The sequence below is a fragment of the Galeopterus variegatus genome, unplaced genomic scaffold (genome assembly GCF_000696425.1).
Source record: "Galeopterus variegatus unplaced genomic scaffold, G_variegatus-3.0.2 Scaffold7529, whole genome shotgun sequence".
NCBI lineage: Eukaryota > Metazoa > Chordata > Mammalia > Dermoptera > Cynocephalidae > Galeopterus > Galeopterus variegatus.
Window position 1 is genome coordinate 549 of NW_007733640.1, and position 16,830 is coordinate 17,378.

General features: G+C 35.9%; 1 protein-coding gene across 1 annotated transcript in view; it reads left to right on the plus strand.

Moving 5' to 3' along the window:
- The first annotated feature begins 277 nt into the window (after positions 1-277).
- ZC2HC1B (zinc finger, C2HC-type containing 1B) overlaps positions 278-16,830 on the plus strand; it is a 39,146-nt gene continuing 22,593 nt past the window's right edge. The window contains exons 1-4 of the mRNA XM_008592046.1: positions 278-365; positions 5,391-5,452; positions 7,183-7,302; positions 7,722-7,860. Of these exons, the coding sequence (XP_008590268.1) occupies positions 278-365; positions 5,391-5,452; positions 7,183-7,302; positions 7,722-7,860 (409 nt within the window). The remainder of the gene's footprint in view (positions 366-5,390; positions 5,453-7,182; positions 7,303-7,721; positions 7,861-16,830) is intronic.

Here is a 16,830-nt window from a genome sequence, read left to right on the forward strand (position 1 = left end):
GATCCTCATTCCTGTATTACCTATTTGCAAATTTGCCTACTGGCTAAAATTGTAACCCCGAAATCAATACTCGTGGAACCTTTATAGTCATTTGCGGATGTACATATAGTGGTAAAAACGTGGAGTCACCTGACACATTTTCCCATCTGAGGTTGAAAAGGTGATGCTCTGCCTTCTTGTTTCAGCTCATACTGTAAACAAGTGTCCTTTTCACAGGCTATTTAGTGCCACATTTTTCGCATTTTTGTGCTTTTTCTTGGTGATTTCACTGTTTAAAATGGCCGCCAAGCAGAGTGCTGAAGTGCCATCTAGTGTCCCTAAGCACAAGGCTGTGATGTGCCTCAAGGAGAAGATATATGTGTTAGGTAAGCTTCCCTCAGGCATGAGATTATAGTGCTGTTGGCATGAGTTCAATGTTATTAAGTCAACAGTATGTATTAAGTAAGGTGTCTTTAAATAGAAACACACACAAAGCAAGGTTTTATATAGATCTGTTGACAAAAATGTGACCAGAGACTCACAGGAACCTAACTCTGTATTTCCTCTAGGAGCAACAGTTTAGTATAGTAATTTAGTGTTCACAGTGACTTCACAGAACATGACTACCACAGATAATGAAAATCAACCGTATACGTGTGTGTGCATCTGTACCTAACTACCCTCCTACCTGTTTTTGCTAGCACACCCATACCTTCAGCTGTGCCTAGTGTTAACTTATGAACAGACTCTCTCTTTTATCCTTTCCAGTCCAGAGGGGAGACTTCCACTAGAGGGGCAGAAGGGCAGCTATCCAGGGATGTATAGAGGCGGGGAGGAAGGTGATCTTTGGATCTGCTTTCCAAATAAGTGTCCCCTTGGTCCTCCATATTTTGGCAGTCTCTACCTCCTGATTCACCATGCCCCAGTAACAGAGGTGTGTGCTTCTCCAGGGGTTCCTATGACTTGGAAGGTTTCTGCAGCGTAAATCTGGATGGTTCTAAGTTCTCCTATCAGATTGGGAAGTGGATTTTGGTGTAGCTTTTATGTCCTCGAGGTCAGTTACCATGTCTGTCAGCTTTCAGGTTCCAGATTTTCTGTTGTTGTCTTCTTTCCTCCCTGTCCTTGTGGTTCCCTATATTTCCATGTCCCTTTGTCCCTTTACTGTGATTTTAATGGGGTTTTCAGTGAAAGCAAAGTTAGATGGGATGCTCTGTCTGCCTTCCTAACTCATTAGTCTTAATTCCTTTTCTTGTTTCATGACTCATGTTCCCGAGATAAGTTGATAAGTTGAGGCCATTATGCCACTCCCTTGCCACAGGGCCATGGAAGATGTTGATATTGCTAAATATTTGCACATTCCAGACTGCAAGGAACTTGGGTTTTTTTGAGTCACTGACAACTGAATGATAAAATGTCTTCTTTTTTCCTTCTCTACCATGCCTTTACAAGGAGATGTGGATTGGTAGGTGTCTCTACAAAGCATTCTTAACTTCCAGCTCAGAAAGAGAATGTCTGGTCAGAAGTAGAACTTTTTTTCAATTTCATCCTAGTCCTAATTCTCTCTACGCTTCTTTAAAATGTTTGAACTGAGATCTTCGTAATGCTTATTTTTCATTTTCTACATGCTAGTAAAACTGCTTATCACTCCCAGATTCCATTCTTTTCCTCATTTTTTAAAATGTTCAAACATTATAAACCAATGTTTAAAAATAATAATCACTATAATAGTTTACTAAGTCTTTTCCCACCACTGACCAAAAAAAAAAAAAAGGTTACTAAGTACGACTTCAAGTACAGAAGGAAAATAAGTTGATACTTACTGTTCTATAACATTTTCTATCAAAGGAATTCTTTTTTACTTTTTTTGAAAGTCACTCTTTTCTGATTTTTAAAATAATAATGCAGAATCTTTGTAAAAAAATTTGAAAATGCAGGAAACTAAAGAATAATTATCAAAGGTAATTACTATGTGTGTGTCCTTCCAATCTTTATTTGTAAATATATGAATAAAATGTATTATTGACACTTTTTCGTGTTATTCTCCTACAAATCATTTCTAATTACTATATTCTCATTTACTGGTTGACAGCCTGTTTCTGTAAATGAATATAATTTTTGGCTTCATTGATCATATGGTCCCTGTTACAACTACTCAACTCTGCTGTTGTAGTATGAAAGCAGCAATAGATACTACATAAACATATTTAGCATAGCTGTGTTCCCGTAAACTTTATTTACAAACCCATGCAGCCCCAAATTTGAGCCATTGGCCACAGTTTGCCAACACTTTAGATATTATTTTAAGACTTTGTTTTGAGAGAGAGTTTCACAAAAAGTTGCAAAGTAGCACAGAGAAATTCCTCATGCCTTTTACCCAGTTTTCCGCAAGTTATGTCTTAGATTTCTATCGTATGATATCAAAACAAGGAAATCAGCATTGGTACAATGTGTGCTCATCGTCTATACTATTTTATAACATGGGTTACAACTACCACAATGAAGATATAAAACTGTTCCATCATGCAAAGATCTCCCTCATTCTACCCCAGGATGGTCACAACCACCTTCCTCCCTGCACCAACCATCCCTACCCTTGACAACCTCTAATCTGTTTTCCATGTCTATAATTTTGTCATTTTGAGAATGTTACACAAATGGAATCATACAGTATGTAACCTTTGAGACTGGCTTCTTTTACTCAGCATTGAGATCCGTCCAGGTTGTTCCATGTATCAGTAGTGTTCTTTTTTTGTTGCTGAGTAGTTTTCCAGGGTATACATATACCACAGTTTGTTTAACCATTCACCTATTGAAGGGCATTCTGGTTGGTTCAAAGGGTTCTTTTAAGGTTCTAGCAATCATGTATTCCAAGTGATTTAGCATATAGTAACAAACACTGTAGACCTCATTGATCTCCATGTTTGATTCAGCCGGCTAGGCAGATGTTGCCTTCCTTCCCTATAGTCAAGCTTCCAAGTGGAATGTGTTTCAAAATGTGGTAGCCCATCTACATCCAAGTGTCGAATTGAATCATATTAAATTTGTTATTTTAACTTATTGAACTCATTAAAATTTACTGATATAAACCAAAGGTCATTGATCCTCTAAGGACTTCCATTTGCTTTGCAGGTTAATACTGACATAATTAATGTATCTATAGATATGGTGATTGTTGAATTAATAGTCTTAATACCTGTAGAGATATTCAAGTTCGAGTCTCAGTGTTACCACTTACTACCTGTGGTCTTAGAGAGGTCATCTAGCCTTGAACCTCCATTTCCTCATCTGTAAAATAAAAATAGTATCATCCTGTCTCACAGGCGTACTGTGAAGAGCACATGAGATAACATCGGAAAGGTGTTTTGGGAATAGGAAAATATCAAAAGAGTGTTACTATATTGTTCTATGTAAAAATAGATTTTCCTCCACCAGTGTTCTAGAAAGAGCAGCAGCAGTTTTATAATCAGGATGAGTAGTTTTTATTAACAAGTAAACATGTGGAGGGTTGGGGTACCCTTGCTGGGAAAAAACAACAACAACCCAGTTTTACTGAGTTAGAAGGCCAAAAGAACAGAAAGGGAGAGATGTATTTCTGTGTGCTGTGATGGACGACCTGCGTTGAAAATACAATACCAATTTAGCAGACGTGAGAAGAAATCATTTAAATCAACAACGTCTGTAGCAAGCTACCATCTGCTTCCTGTTAACCAGCCCTTCCTTTTTCAAATTGTCTTCCCTTGGTTTCCATGACCTTGTTCTCTCCTGCTTCTCCTTCTGGCTTATCATCATCATTTTCTTGGCCTTTAAATGTACGTTTCCCCCAAGGATCATCTCTGTACTTCTCTTTCCATGACTTTCTTCCCTGGCAGTATCATGCTTTTACTTCATTCCTCAAAGCCTGCATCTGTGTCTCTAACCCTGACCTCCCTCATTTCCATCCTGCTGGCAGGATGACTATTTCAACTCAGTATTTCCAAAGCTGAGGTCATGTTTCTTCCTGAGAAGTCCCTTCTTTTTAACTTCCCTATTTCTATCCACAGCCCCACCATCGTCTCAGTCCTTCTGCCTCTAAACTTAGCATAGCCTTGGGCATTCTCTCTTTGCCACTCCTCCACCCCACCCCAATCTAGTCCTGTTGTAGATTCTTTGACACACTGTCTCCCATTTCCTCTTTTCTTCCCATTTCAGGCCTTCACCTTCAGCTTTTTAACTAAACTCCCCTCCTTTCACCACCACCCCTATCCATTCATTCCTCCTTGCCTTTGTTGCATGAATCTTCCATAGCTCTGTTTAAGTTCTTCCAACTTGGTTTCCCTGATTGCTCCTCTTGCTTTGTAGAGTAAAGCCCAGATTATTAGTTTAATATAAAATTTCCACGCTCAGACCTCAAACTGTTTTTTTTTTTAATCTTTACATACTAAACTCTAGATGAACCAAGAGGAAGTAATATAAAGTAAAACTTCTTTTCAGAATTCCATAATGTTTTGCTTTTCTCATGATACTTAGCCCAGATTATTAGTTTAATATAAAATTTCCACGCTCAGACCTCAAACTGTTTTTTTTTTTTAATCTTTACATACTAAACTCTAGATGAACCAAAAGGAAGTAATATAAAGTAAAACTTCTTTTCAGAATTCCATAATGTTTTGCTTTTCTCATGATACTGTTCTAACTTTATGTAAAGTAATTTATCTGCATATTTTCTCTCCTTTCCTATGCTGGATACATGTATGGTTTCTCTCAATATTTCCTCAGAGTTGCATATAGCAGATATTTTATTGAATGAATGATTGATCCTATGGTAGGAACTCAATTTTTGTTTGGCACCTACATTCAACCAGTATTTATTGAGTGCCTCACTGTGGATCAGGTGCTTTGAGGCATTGAGGATATAGTAGGCATAGTCTCAGCCTGCATAGGACTTACATTCTAATAAAATCCTAAAGGTCTTACCACTGAATTATTTATGATTTTCCACTAAGGTATTAACTTTGTACTTAGTTTAAAGCAAAGCTATCAGGCATCTCATTTAAGAATATATTAAATATTAAATCAAATAATTAAGGGCTGGCTGGTTACTCATTTGGTTAGACTGATGCTCATAACACCAGGGTCCAGGGTTCGATCCCTGTACTGGGCAGCCTAAAAAATAAAAATAAAAATAATTATACCCTGGTTGCCTGAAGGATATGGAATTTACTTGTTTAGTGGAATGTGAAATGAGAAGTTTATATTAGGAAAGGAAAACATAGGTGAATTTACAAAGGATCTTCCTAAAAGAAGGAAGCAGTTAGTGGGGAGGGAAAAGAGAGTGAGAATATCAAGCTATTGAGGTCACCTCCAGTCAGTCATTTCTTCTCAGCCAGGCAATTCCATGAAACTAACATAATGTACTCTTGAATCTTACACAGATGGCAATCAGGAGTTATTTCCCTGTGAAGTCTGTGGAAGACGCTTTGCAGCAGATGTTCTGGTAAACATAAAGACATTTTGTAGATGTGTTTCATTGGAGTTAAATGAACTGTCAAGTCAGTGAGAGGCGGTGGTGCAAAGATTAAAGACAGATGTGGAGGGGAGGCCAGGGAAGAGGAGAAGTGCCTCTAACCTATGGCTGGCAGGCCCGGGGACACCGAGGCAGATTGATGCCACCTCATTCAAAAGTGACCTATTAAACATGGTCCTCTTAAAAGAATGCCAGATGGAAGGGTCTTGGCACAGTTGATTATCCCTTGAGAGGTTTTGGCTCTTCCGCCTTTTCTTTAAGCATCAAAAATTCAAATTTCAAGGCCAAAGCACCAGGGAAATTAGCTAGTCAAGAGGAATGAGCATTGAATTTCAGGCATCTGGAAACTTGGCTTTTAGCCGCTAATTTGTCACTAATTCTGACAAGTCCTTTAACCTTCCTGTTTTCTGCTTTGCCACGTATACAGAACCCTCAGATTTCAGGGTTTTTATACCATTTGAACAAAATAACACATAGATATAGAGCCTGTTCCAGGACCTAATTGTTATCCACATTCATGCTAACTGCATGTCAAGTCCCCTGACTGAGAGCTATAAAGTTGAACAAAAGCTTGATTGATTTCAAAATTAGGGAATCGAACAGGTGGCGGGCCCCAATATTATGAAGGGATTCCCAAGAAAGATGATTTAAAAAAAACCAAAAACTCAAGGATGATAATGTAATTATTATTTGGGATATTTTAGATCAAGGAGATTTATATTGATCTTAAAGGATTGGAATGTAAGCCTGATTACATTTGGTGCAAATGACTACAAAATGAGGTTGTAGGTTTAATTTTTCTGGGGAATTTAAAAATGAAATATCTGTTTGTCTAGTTAACTGTGGTTAAATGTGGTTAGATCTTCCTGAAACTAGAGGGGAGCTCACAGGGCCTATTGTGACCCTGTCATCCACCAGTGTACCTTTCCAGCCTGCAGCTGCACCCTCAGAGAACAGGTTTGAGACTTAGTACCGTTAGAAGAGGGATCTCTAAATATCAATTATGTTGTGGGTACTTGAGTTTTACTTCCTAAGCCTATCTCTAGGCTACTGAGAGCATTTGATCAAGTGATCTGATCTTTCTCTCTCTGTTAGTTTAAAATGGGATACCTTGTTCCTAGCCAGATGCAATGATTTCCGTAGAGCCTGTATTTTGTTGAGTCTGGATAAAGCAACTGTGCAAATGATAGCTACCATGTGGGTTGGCAGGGGGGCATTGTTTGGTTTGGTTTGGGGTTTTTTTGCTACTAATGTGTTACATTTCCAAAGGAAGAGGGTAAGATGTTGATATAATCCCATAGTGACACAGTAACAGACTTTATAAAGGTGATACACAGACAAAGCTCTGTGAATCGGTTCCCCAGTTTTTGTACAGAAATGCCAAGTACTTAAAGGACTGCTGGTTGAAATAAAGAACATATTGCCCAAGTTTGAATTAAGTACATAAAATCAAATTTAAAGTAGGTCTCTCTAGTTATAAAGACCTTTTATTTTCTTGCCCAAATACGATGCTAGCTATTTATGTGTAACATGGGTGAGGAGAGTCAGATGGATTTTCTCTGCTGTGGTCTGTTAGAGAATGAACTAGGCTCTGTGGTGCAACTGAATCCTGTAGTGGGGACTGTCTAAGTACAACTTGGCATTAGAAACTTGGTGATTATGCATTTTTAAAATTCCAATCCCCACCCTTCCTTTTCTAGGAAAGGCATGGACCAATATGTAAAAAACTCTTCAACAAAAAACGTAAACCTTTCAACTCCTTGAAGCAAAGATTACAGGGCACTGACATTCCTACCATGAGGAAGGTTCCTCAATCCAAGGTGATATTGATATCTTCTTCATTGTTCTTTATTACATTCTTATTTCATTAAAGCCTATTTCTGGGCTCTCTGGTTTCATTTTTGCTTCGTGGTGTAGGGCAATATCGTGTAAGTATAATCCATCTTTACTATTTTCTTTATAATCTTGCTCGCTTAGATTTCCAAATGTATTTCAGATATTTTCCAGATGTGGCAAAAAGGAATCTTGTTTATGTTTTCATTAAAGTGGTGTTAAATTTAGCAATTAACTGGGAAAGAAAATCACTTTGTATCTTACATTTGTCTTTAAAGTTTTGTAGTTTCTTTGTTTTTCTGATTTTTATTTTGTGTTTCCTGTAAATTCAAATCACAGCTTTAAAAAAAAATTATATAAGAGGTATATAGTCTAGGGTAGTAATTGTTGGCTTTATTTTTTACAGTCTCAACCTATGCGGAAATCTAACTGGAGACAGCAACATGAAGACTTCATTAAAGTTATTCAATCAGCAAAGCAGTGTAGACTAGCCATTAGAGAAGGCCGACCCCTCCCACCTCCTCCAGCTCCGTCCATCAACCCAGGTGTGGGGACATTTTGGTTTGTTTTGGAGGCTGTGCTTGACTTTTGGCCAAATCATCATGCCTCATATATGCTCTAAAATTGACAAGAACAATTATATAGAAGTAATTTTTTCAATTATCCTGTTTTTTAAAATTCTGCATAAAGATTCTGTGTTTGCTCCTAACTCTGTCTCAGCATGAGAACACCACTGTACCTGTGGCATTACCTAACTGCAAGTGACACCATTCATGTCATGGCTGATGAACATGGAGCTGTGCAGAGCAGTCTAAGCAGTTCCACAATAGCTCCTTAGTGTCAGATACCCACAGCTCTTTTTTTCTTCTTTAAGGTAAAATTCTCTTAACATAAAGTTCACCATTTTAAGTTGTACAAATAAGTGACCCACAGCATTTTTACTCCAAACTTTATTTTGAAAATTTTTAAGTCGATAGACAAGAACAGGGAATAGTACAATGATCATCCACATTCCTTCCATTGCAATTTGACAATTGTTGACATTGTTATCATATTTTCTCTCTTTTTTGTTTTTGGCAGAACCATTTAAAAGTAAGTTTCAAACATTAAAACTTTACCCATAACTATTTCAGTATGCATCTCTTAAGCACAAGTACATTTTTCTGCGTAACCACAATAACTATTATCACACCTAATATATAGACTTGTATTTTTACAGTTATCTTAAGAATGTCTTTTAAAACTCTTTCCTCACCAGCTCCTCCCCCTCTGCCAGCCACAATCCAGGATCCAGTCAAAGTTTACATATTGCCATTTGTTGTCTCTTCAGTCTTTATAATCTTATACAACCCCCTTACCAGGCTACTTATATTTTAGAATGTCTCATCTGTATTTGTCTGCTTGTTTAGTCATATTAATATTTAACTTGTTCCTCTATCTCATCTTTCTGTAAATTAGAAGTCAGGGCTAGAGTTTCAATTAGATTGACATTAATATAAATCCCTTGTCAGATATGTGATTTGCAAATATTTTCTCCCATTCTGTGGACTATCTTTTCACTCTCTTGATAGTGTCCTTTAATGCACACATTTTAAAAAATTTTGATGGAGTCCAGTGTATCTTTTTTTTTCTTTTGTTGCCTGTGCTTTTGGTGTCATATCTAAAATATCATCACCAAATCTAGTGTCATGAAGTTTGTCCTGTTTTCTGGTTTTTTAGTTTTAGATCTTATGTTTAGGTCTTTGATCTATTTTAAGTTAATTTTTGTGTGTGATGTAAGATAAGGTTCCAACTTCATTCTTTTGCATGTGTATATTTAGTTTTCTCACCACCATTTTTTTTTTGACAGCTGGCCTATAAGAGGATTCGAACCCTTGACCTTGGTGTTATAACACCATGCTCTAACCAACTGAGCTAACCAACTAGCCCCTCACCACCATTTGTTGAAAAGACTGTCCTTTTCCCATTGAATGATCTTGGCACCCTTATCAAAAGTCAATTGACCAGTACCACACTGTTTTGATTACTGTAGCATTGTAGTTTTTTTTTTTTTTAAGAGTCAAATACTGACATTTTTAACAAAGTTTCAATCAAGTGCCAGAAGTTCCAAAGTCAATTGACCAGTACCACACTGTTTTGATTACTGTAGCATTGTAGTTTTTTTTTTTTTAAGAGTCAAATACTGACATTTTTAACAAAGTTTCAATCAAGTGCCAGAAGTTCCTATTTCTTTTTTTTTATTATTTTTATCTTTTTAGATAATTTATTATACATACATGTGGGACGCAATGTTGATTGTCAGTAATTGTGTACAACATGTGATGGTTAGATCAGGATAGTTAGCTTATTCCTCATTACAATACACAATCATTCTTTGTGTCTATTCACCAATTCCTCATTAGCCCCCCATCTCTTCCTTCCCCTCCCCTTTTCCACCTCTAGTTTTCTAGAAGTTCAACATATTACTGTGATTGTTGTTTGTTTCTTTCTCTCTCTGTCTCTTTTTATTGTTCATTTGTTTATTTATGGATTCAGTTCGTGGTTATGAGTGAGAACACATGGTATTTCTCTTTCTGTACCTGAGTTGTTTCACTTAGAATAATTTTTCTAGGCTCATCCACATTGCTGCAGATGGTAGAATTTAATTCTTTTTTATGGCTGAATAGTATTGCATTATGTATATATACCACAATTTCCTTATCCAGTCATCCATTGATGGACATTTAGGTTGGTTCCATCACCTGGCTGTTGTAAATAGAGCTGCAATAAACATGGGAGTGCAGGTATTTCTTCAACCTGATGTTTTCCAATTCTCTGGATATATCCCAGAGGGATTTCTGGGTCATATGGAAGTTCTATCTGTAGTTGTTTAAGAAACCTCCATACTGTTCTCCCTAATGGATGTACTAATTTACAGTCCCACCAACAGTGCAGGAGGGTTCTCTCTCTCCACATTCTTGCCAGCATTTGTTATTCTCTGTCTTTTTTATAATAGCCAGTCTCATTGGGGTGAGGTTATATCTCAAAGTGGTTTTGATTTGCATTTCCCTGACGATTAGTGATATTGAGCATTTTTTCATATACCTGTTGGCCATTTGTATGTCTTCCTTTGAGAAATGTCTATTCAGCTTCTTTGCCCATTTTTTAGTTGGATTATTTGGGTTTTTGTTGTAAAGTTGTCTGAGCTCTTTGTATATTCTGGATATTAATCCCTTGTCAGATGCATAGTTTGCAAATATTTTCTCCCATTCTGTAGGATGTCTTTTCACTCTGTTGATTGTTTCCTTTGCTGTGCAGAAGCTTTGTAGTTTGATAAAATCCCATTTGTTTATTTTTTCTTTTGTTGCCTGTGCTTTTGGGGTGTTGTTCATAAAATCATTATCCCATCCTAAATCCTGGAGCATTTCCCATATGTTTTCTTCTAGGAGTTTTAAAGTTTCAGGCCTTATATTTAAGTTTCTAATCCACTTTGAGTTGATTTACAGCCAACTGATCTTCAACAAGGGCACCAAGAACATGCACTGGAGAAAAGACTGCCTCTTCAATAAATAATGCTGGGAAAACTGGATATACATTTGTAGAAGAATAAAACTTGATCCGTACCTTTCACCATATACCAAAATCAATTCAAAATGGTGTAGTAAGTTTTAAAATCAGGAAATGTGAGTTTTTCAAGATACAGCCAAAGTCATTTTGGCTATTTGGCATCCTTTGAGATCCATATGAAATTTACGATGATTCTTCTTTTCTATTTCTGTAAAAATGCCATATTGGGATTTTGGTAGGGATTGCACTGAATCTGTAGATTGCTTTGGGTAGGGTTGTCACCTTAACAATATTAAGTCTTCTAATCCATGGACATGGGATGTCTTCCCATCTGTTTATGTCTCCTTTTATTTCTTTTGACAATGTTTTGCAGTTTTCAGTGTAAAAGCCTTTCACCTCCTTGGTTAATTTTATTTCTAAGTATCTTATTCTTTTTTATGTTACTGTAAATGGACTTTTTTTGTTCATTGGTAGTATATAAAACTGCATCATGAATTTTGTATGTTGACTTTGTATCCTGCAACTTTGCTGAATTCATTTATTAGCTCTAATAGGTTTTTTTGTGGCATCGATACAGTTTTCTACATATAAGATTATGTCACCTGCAAACAGAGATAATTTTGCCTTTCCCTTTCCAATTTGTATGCCTTTTATATCTTTGTCATGCCTAAATCCTCCAGCTAGAACTTCCAATACTATTTTGAATAGAAGTGGTGAAAGCAGATGTCCTTGTCTTGTTTTCCATTGAGTATAATGTTAGCCGTGGGTTATAATCTACTATTTAAAGCATAAATAATAGCATATTATGGTCACTATAACATGTGGAAGTGAAATGGCTGAAAATAATGGCACAAGGTTGAGTGAGGAAAATGGATGTATATTGTAAGATTCTTACATTATACGTAAATAGGTATAGAATTATTTGAAGGTAGACTATTATATGCTAAAGATGCCCCACTGTAAACCCTAGAGTAACCACTCAAAAATATTGATGTATAGCTAATAAAACAATACATGAAGTAGAGATAAAATGAGGAAAAAATTCAATCCAAAAGAGGACAGGAAAAGAAGAAAAGCGGAACAACAAACAGATGGTACAAAAACAGCGAGATGGTAGACTTAAACCTAAGCATATGAATAATTCCTTATAAATGGCCTACACATTCCAGATAAAAGACAGAAATCTCTGGTCAAACTGAATAATATAGCAAGAGCAAACTATGAGTTTGAAACACACTTTAAATTTAAAGACACACAAGTTAAAAGCATGGGAAAAGGTATACATGCAAACAATAATATCAGGCAAAGTTAATTTCAGGACAAGTATTAACAAAGACAGTGATTTGAAAGATATATTCATCAAGAAGACCTGTAAGTTCTAAATGTTTGTGTACCTAGTAACAGAGCTTCAAGGAATGTAAGAGAAAAAGACAAAACTGGAAGGAGGAGTAGACAAATTCGTAATTATATTTGGTGATTTTATCATTCCTCTCTTAATAACTGATAGAATACACAGCAGAAAAATCAGTACAGATATAGAAAACTTGAGCAGTGGGGAAAGGATAGTCTTATCAACAAATGATACTGGAACAACTGAATATTTATGTAAGAAAATGAACATTGATCCTTATACCATATATAAAAATTAATTCAAAATGCATCATTGGCCTAATGTAAGTGCTACAACTATAAAAATTCTAGGAAAGAAACAAAAATCTATTGATGTAAAGGTCAACAAAGATTTCTCAGTAAGGACACAAAATACACTAACAACTTTTTTAAAAAGGAAATTAGTAAATTGGGCTTCATCAAAATTAAAAATTTCAGTTTTGAGAGACATCATCAAGAGAATGGAAAGGTAAGCTACAGACTGGGAGAAAATATTTATAATACATATACCTAACAAAGGACTCATATCAAGAACATATAAAGAACTCTTACAACTCATTAATGAGACAACCTAATTAGAAAAGGACAAGAGAGAACACTGAGGTTAAGGGTTCAGATCTCTAGACCGGCCAGCTGCCAAAAAAGAAAAGGGCAAGAGATGTATTGAAGAGATGTGTCAAAAACAATAGCCTATAAGCACATGAAAAGATACTCAACATCATTTTCATTAGGGAAATGTAGATTAATAAGACAATGAGGTACCACTACACACCCACTTGAATGACTAAAATTAAAGACTGACAATACAAATGTTGACTAGGAAGTAGAGCTACTGGAAGTCTCATATTCAGCTAATGGAAGTGTAAAATAGTACAGCCACTTAGCACTGATATTTTCTTGTTAAGTTAAGCATATATTTAACCTATACAACAATTCCATTCCTAGGTATTTATGCAAAACCATGAAAACACTTCCATAAAAAAGACTAATACATGAATGTTCATAGCTTTATTTATATAGTATAAACTAGAAACAATTGAAAATTTCCATCAACAAGTGAATGGATAAACAAATTGTGGAATATTTGCAAGGTGGAATATTACTCAACAGTAAGAAGGAAATACTACTATGCACACAGCAACAACATGTATGTTCTACTATATGAAATGAAAAAGAAAAGAAAAGAAAAAAGAATCAAAAACACACACACAAAAAAATTATAGAACAGGTAAAACTTATCTAAAATGACAAGAAAGTAGATTGTTGGTTGCCTGAGACTGGGTTTGGGGGAATACTGTACTATATGAAATGAAAAAGAAAAGAAAAGAAAAAAGAATCAAAAACACACACACAAAAAAAATATAGAACAGGTAAAACTTATCTAAAATGACAAGAAAGTAGATTGTTGGTTGCCTGAGACTGGGTTTGGGGGAATACTGACCGAAAAGGGGCATGAGGGAACATTTTAGGGTGATGAAATATTCTGTATTACAATTGGGGTGGTTACACAGATGTATATATTTGTCAAAACTTATTGAACTGTACACTTAAAGTAGGTACATTTTCTTGTATGTAAATTATTCTTTAAAAAATTCTTTTTAAAAAGATAAAAAATAAAATAATCATACTATAAACATTATATGAAAAATAAATCATTTGAACTGCTATACCAGAAAATAATCTTCATAATTGTTTCACTTTTGTTGAGTACTAACATGTAGTATAAAATAATGTGTTATCTTAAGATGTTCAGTAGAAAGATCTGTGGCTGTGATTTTATAATATGCAAGTACTTTGGCAACAGTCTTCATATAACAAAAAACATCTTTTATGAGAAATATCTTCATTTTAAGATCAGAAGCTACAGAGTTGATGGCTACCTTATGGTTCTTTAATTGAATAAGTGAAACCATGTCAGATATCCTGCTGTGTGAATTTCTCTCACAGTTTAGATCCAAACATCTTTTATGAGAAATATCTTCATTTTAAGATCAGAAGCTACAGAGTTGATGGCTACCTTACGGTTCTTTAATTGAATAAGTGAAACCATGTCAGATGTCCTGCTGTGTGAATTTCTCTCACAGTTTAGATCCAAGTTTAAATCCAAGTTGGATCTAAAGTGTGGGAATTGTTGCTTCTCTGAAAAAAAATAATTCCCTTTGCAAGTCCTCATCAAATGTACAATTTATTTTTTTCCCTTCACATTTTTATGCTAAAATAGTTTTATAATTAAATTCTTTCCTATGTCCTTAACAATAATTTTATGAAATAAGCAAAATGATTATATACAATAGCACATATTAATCACAATTTGTTTATTTTGATAGTGCAGGGTTTTTTTATATTAGCCCAGTAATCTTGGGATTAAGTAGTAGAAAATTTATACACACACAACTTTAGTTATACATAATATGGCCTAATACACATGAGTTTGCAAGTAATTCCCCTTTTTTTCTGCATGATTTCCTATTTTCATGACTCAGTTTTCATGACATGCATATATTTATTTTAGTTATTATTGACTTAACTAAGTCTGCCAATGATTTAAATATCCAGGATGTTGTGACAGTTTATGGGGGTAGTAATATGCGATATTTATAATTGGAATTATTCTGTGAGGCCTGGGACATTCAATCACCATTTTATACAGCTACATAGACATGGGTAGTCAACACAACGTTTACATTTTAAAATGATGCTTGCTTTTCTACTTTAATTTTTTTCTTTTCCTTTTTGCTGGGTAGTCAACACAACGTTTACATTTTAAAATGATGCTTGCTTTTCTACTTTAATTTTTTTTTTTCCTTTTTGCCTTTTTTTTTTACTGACCGGTAACGGGATCGCAACCCTCGGTGTCGCGCCCGTACCGGGGACTGGCAACGGGATTGCAACCCTTGGTGTTGCGCCCGCGCCACGCTCAGCCAGTGAGCGGGAACCAGTCTCCACATGGGATCCGAACCCTCGGGGGAGCGCCACCGGGCCAGCCCTCTACTTTAATTTTTTATTAGGTTTGGCCACCATATTGCTCGTAAGAATCCATTTGTAGTCCAACTTTTAAAATCATTATCTATTAAAATAAATAGGATACAGTGATTTTTATGAAGGCATCATTGACAGAGAAAGAAAGGTGATTCAGATTGAAATGAGGGTAGAACATGTAGCTCAGTCACCTCACCCTGTGTTCAGGTTATTTTTGCAGAAAAAATACTTTTTGCATTCTCAGAGTGTTTGAACTACAACCTAAATACAACCAGCAACCCTGAACACTTGGCCTCAGGACCATCTCCTACCTGCCCTCTGCACCCCCTTGTCCAGTGCTTCCTCCTCTCCCAGCTTATCCCACCAAGTGGTAATTGTCTATTTTTCTAGTCATCTCAGAGATTTTTATTGGCAGGGAAATACAGTTCAACTTTGTTGTCTCCATGGTGGCATGTAGTGTCCAACAAAGAAGAGTGTCAATGAATGAATGAATGAATGAACAAGTGGGGTTAAGGAAGCAGCACAGTATTGTCATGGTCATTGCCTTTGAAAAAAATAATTCCCTTTGCAAGTCCTCATCTAGTGAACAATCTATTTTTTTCCCTTTATACTTGCTAAAATATAATTTTATAATTAAATTAACCCTGAGTAGCGGCAATCCTGATGTAAGACTTGACTTTCCAGCTGATAAAACTGAAGAAACAATCACCAGGCTAAGAGTCAAGTTCTAGATGGTGTTTCTACACCATCGTAAATGTGTTCATCGTAAATGAGAATGGCTTTCTGTTTCACTTTTTTCTAAGCAGTTTCACTCCTGCGTGGTAGTTGGAAACATATCTTGCTGGCCCTGTTTCCTTAGAGCAATGATTAGCATTTATAAAACACTCAGTATGTTCCGCCCCTCCTACTGTGGCAAGACCTTGTGTGGATTATCATAGGTAACTTTCACAACCATGTGATGAAATAGGTGATATGTAGGCGCTGAAGAAATGGAGGCTTAAGGAGGTTGAGTAACTTGCCCAAGTTCACACACACAGCAAGTGAAGAACTTGGGCTCGAAACCAGTCAGGCAGGTTCCAGAACCCAGGCTCTTCATTATTTCCCAACGCTGGACAACTCTAATTTTTTTTTTTTTTTTTGAGGCATTTATCCCCGTGTGAAATTTTTATCTATTTGTTTCTGTACTAGAATGCTTACTCCTTGATGGTGGAGACATGGCATCGCCAGGTTTAAAACAGTGCCTGGCACAAAGCAGGTGTCCAATAAATATTAAATTAATGATTAAGTACTGCCTTCCAGAGTGTGAAATAAAGGGTAAGGCTACTAGATAATTTCTAAATGCTTACAATTCTTACATTTTATGAGTATTCATTTTAAGACATGATTTGTTCAAATAGAAAACTTCCCAAACTGCTACAAAAAACTTTGATGATGTCACTGCATTAAATATCCATCCACACGTGGGAATTTTGACTATACACTCATTCAAACGTCCATACTGATTTTAAAGTTGAGCAGTCTCAGTCCTTTCCTGGGGGTAAAGTTATTCTTTTATGTCACTCATATCCACTTTGTTATCCCTTAAGAGTGCCTAAAACAAA